The 3,002-nt window shown below is 50.2% G+C and overlaps 1 protein-coding gene across 1 annotated transcript in view; it reads right to left on the bottom strand.

The window, feature by feature from the left end:
• The window catches only part of Fam124a (family with sequence similarity 124 member A), a 52,078-nt gene extending 49,076 nt beyond the window's left edge, over positions 1–3,002 (bottom strand). Inside the window, exon 1 of the mRNA XM_021182258.1 lies at positions 2,832–3,002. Within this exon, the coding sequence (XP_021037917.1) occupies positions 2,832–2,893 (62 nt within the window). The 5' untranslated portion in view covers positions 2,894–3,002. The remainder of the gene's footprint in view (positions 1–2,831) is intronic.

Genomic DNA, 3,002 nt, shown 5'->3' with positions numbered 1-3,002 from the left:
TCTCTCTCTCTCTCTCTTTTTCTCTCTCTCTCTCTCCCTGCCTCTCACCATCGCTCCACTCCCAAAGCCTCACTTCAGGATCTCCATTTATAAAATGGCACGTCACAGTCTTTATCTTACTGAGAGTCTCAGTTGGTCATTATTGATATTTGTTTCTCCCAAACTTAACCCTCTCTTGGTCCCAGGACAGCCTGTTCCTTCTTCTTGGGTCTGTCATCAGTTTCCTTGCCTTTACTTGACATTCCAATGCAAGGACTTCTCAAAGCTGAGTTGGCTAAGGACTCAGAAAGCCAAGGAAGCATGGGGATGCTTAGAAAGACAGCGTACTGTGGGTGTTAGGTAAATGTTCACTGTGACCTTCAAATGAGTTCATCTCTCCCAGGACTTCAAGGGCAGTTCCAAAGAGATTGTCATGTTAGACATCCACACTGAACTCCAGAGACACCAGTGGCTGACTGCCCATCTTTAGACTGCATCTGCTGACACTGAAACATCACACATCCTCCCCCTTAGAAAGGATCATGAGCTAGTTTGAGAGCCTAATTAATGCTTTTCTTCTCATAAACCTTTACCAAGTCAATTATTTTGTATATGTCTTGAAGTCATTTGTGGACCCCAGATTAAGGACACGCATCCTAGTGGATAGGCCACTTAAGCTGGGTTTTGAGAGAGGGAGTAGAATTTCCCCTGATAGCTAGGCATGCCAGGCAGAAGGGCAGAGCTGGCAGAAAGGGCAGTCTGGCAAAAGTAAGGCATCAGAAAAGCCTGCCAGGATGGCAAGGTCAGAGAGCAAAGAAACACCTGAGGAGAAGTGGCCAGCGGAGAGGAACTAACAACCCAAGGCTACATCCCATTCCTGCTGTTGATAGACAAAAGAGCTGTAAACACTGGGGAGGGAGAGGGACACACTGAGGAAATCCTGGCATGGGCTGCATGCCTGTAAACCCAGTATTTGCGAAGGGAGGCAGGAAGATCAGGGCTTAAGGTTGTCATCAGCTACTTAGTGATTTCAAGTTCAACCTGGACTGCATGAGAGCTGGTTTCCAACAACACAACAACAACAACAAAGTAGCAAACATTCAATGAGTGAGCTTTATGTGCTCTATATTCAGCTTGGAGAGAAGAGAGAGGGAAAACAGCAGAGAAAAGAACGAGCCAACTATTAACAGCACTCTTGATAGTGAAGCCAAAATTCAAACTACACAGAGGTCAACAGCAAACACAAGGTTAATGGTCACAAGTTGAAACTTCTGTATAAAATAATATCATCTTACACATTAATTTACGTTTTCTAGTGGCGTAATAAGAGTTCTTTGAACAATGTCCTGTTACAGCAACACTCTTTAATGACAAGCAGGAACTAGAAGCGTGGGTGTCTCCATATTAACTAGCTTGTCCCAAGTGTCCTGGTAGTCATACTAGTCTGGCTTTTGGGGTGAAGCAACCCCTCAAAGACAGAGCTATTTCCTCTTCTCCAAGGCAAGGCCCTTGGGCAAACATCTGCTTTAGGTAAGCTCTTCAAGTTGAAAATTAGTGGGACAGTGACTGCTTCATGCCAGCTATAACACAGCAGGCAATATTTGCTTTGTTTCTTCTATTCATGGTTCAGCTAACCATGGGGGAGGGGAGGAGAGCCAAAGACGGTCAACTAAAGTTGATACATAATGGCGGTGTGAGTTAGTGAAAGAATCCTTGTCTATCTTACTTAGGTTGGAACTCCAGCACCAAAAAATCAGGAAATAAACTAAGTTGACAACTGTCACACCAACAGAATTGAAGCAAAAGCAATGGTGGGCAGGGGTGGGGACATCAAATCAAGTTACTCCTCTGTCACGGTTACCATGGTTGGGTAACAAGAAAAGCCCGCTGTGTAGGGAAGAATGAAGGTGCAGATTTAGGGTAGGGCTGGTGGAGAAGGCTGCAAGGAGGGGTGGGGTTGGGAGGCAGGACGAGCTTGGGGGATGCTTTCGTGGGTTAGGTCAGAACATAGGTCCATTCTGGAACTGGCCTCCCTCCCTGTTCTCAGTAGATTGCCAAATCCTAAAATTAGTTTGAAGCCTCTCCACCTTCCAGGAATTCCGAGGTCTTCTGTAGTCTGGGTAGCCCCTGACCTCTAGCAGGACTTCTCTAGATAGGAAAAGACACACGTTCCTATTGGGGTAGCACTTGTATCCTGGCTGTGGTGCTGACTGTGCACAGGAAAATCCTCTAGATATGGGCTGGGTGGAGACCATTACGGGACATTGGTTTCTGAAAATGCATTCCGTCTTTTGTCCTACTCAGGAAAACTGCTGTTGGGAGAGGACTAATTAGCCTCTAAAGGTTGGAGCTAATTACTGAGTCCATTGAAGCACACAAGACCCCATCACAGCATCCTGTGGGTACTCCAGGCTGGCGGGGTGGAGAGGCCGCTCAGCAGCACAGTATAAGTGAGATATGAAGTCCTCCTAGCCGGCTTCGGAGTCTTTTTCCTGTGCTGGTGTCCCACCCTCTCCACCTGCTTTCCTCCTCAGCAGCCTGGGGCTCCAAAGCTATCAGAGTTGCCTGGCTGGTGGGAACAAGTGCAGTCGCATCTCTAGGTGAAGGGGGATAGTGGCTGAACCTGGCACCGTGGGGCCACAGGGCTGCGAGGAATGACGCTGAACCTCGGGTCCCATCACCTAGCAGCCCCGGGTGGGGTTCTTCTCGCCCCTTCCCACCCTGATCCAGGCAACCACAGACCATGCCGCTGGCTCGCAGATACTGCACCCCAACCCCAGGACTGCCTCCCCAGCTCGGGCTCCCTAGCGCAAGTACTGAGCTCCCGCCCCGCCCGGCTGGGCTCGGCTCACCCTCCGGTCTCGGCGCCAGAGTCCACGCAGTCCTCTTCCTCACCGCCCGCCTTCGGGTTCATGGCGCGCGTGCCCTCCGCGCTCCCTCGGCCCCGGGACCCTCCGAGAGCCTCGTCTCCAGCCTCCGCAACGACCGGGTCCCGCGAGGAAGCCGCTCGCCGCGCCCTCTCG

Source organism: Mus caroli, chromosome 14 (assembly GCF_900094665.2).
Source record: "Mus caroli chromosome 14, CAROLI_EIJ_v1.1, whole genome shotgun sequence".
In the NCBI taxonomy this organism is placed as follows: domain Eukaryota; kingdom Metazoa; phylum Chordata; class Mammalia; order Rodentia; family Muridae; genus Mus; species Mus caroli.
The sequence above is the reverse complement of the archived record's forward strand: the minus strand, read 5'-3'. Positions and strand labels throughout refer to the sequence as shown.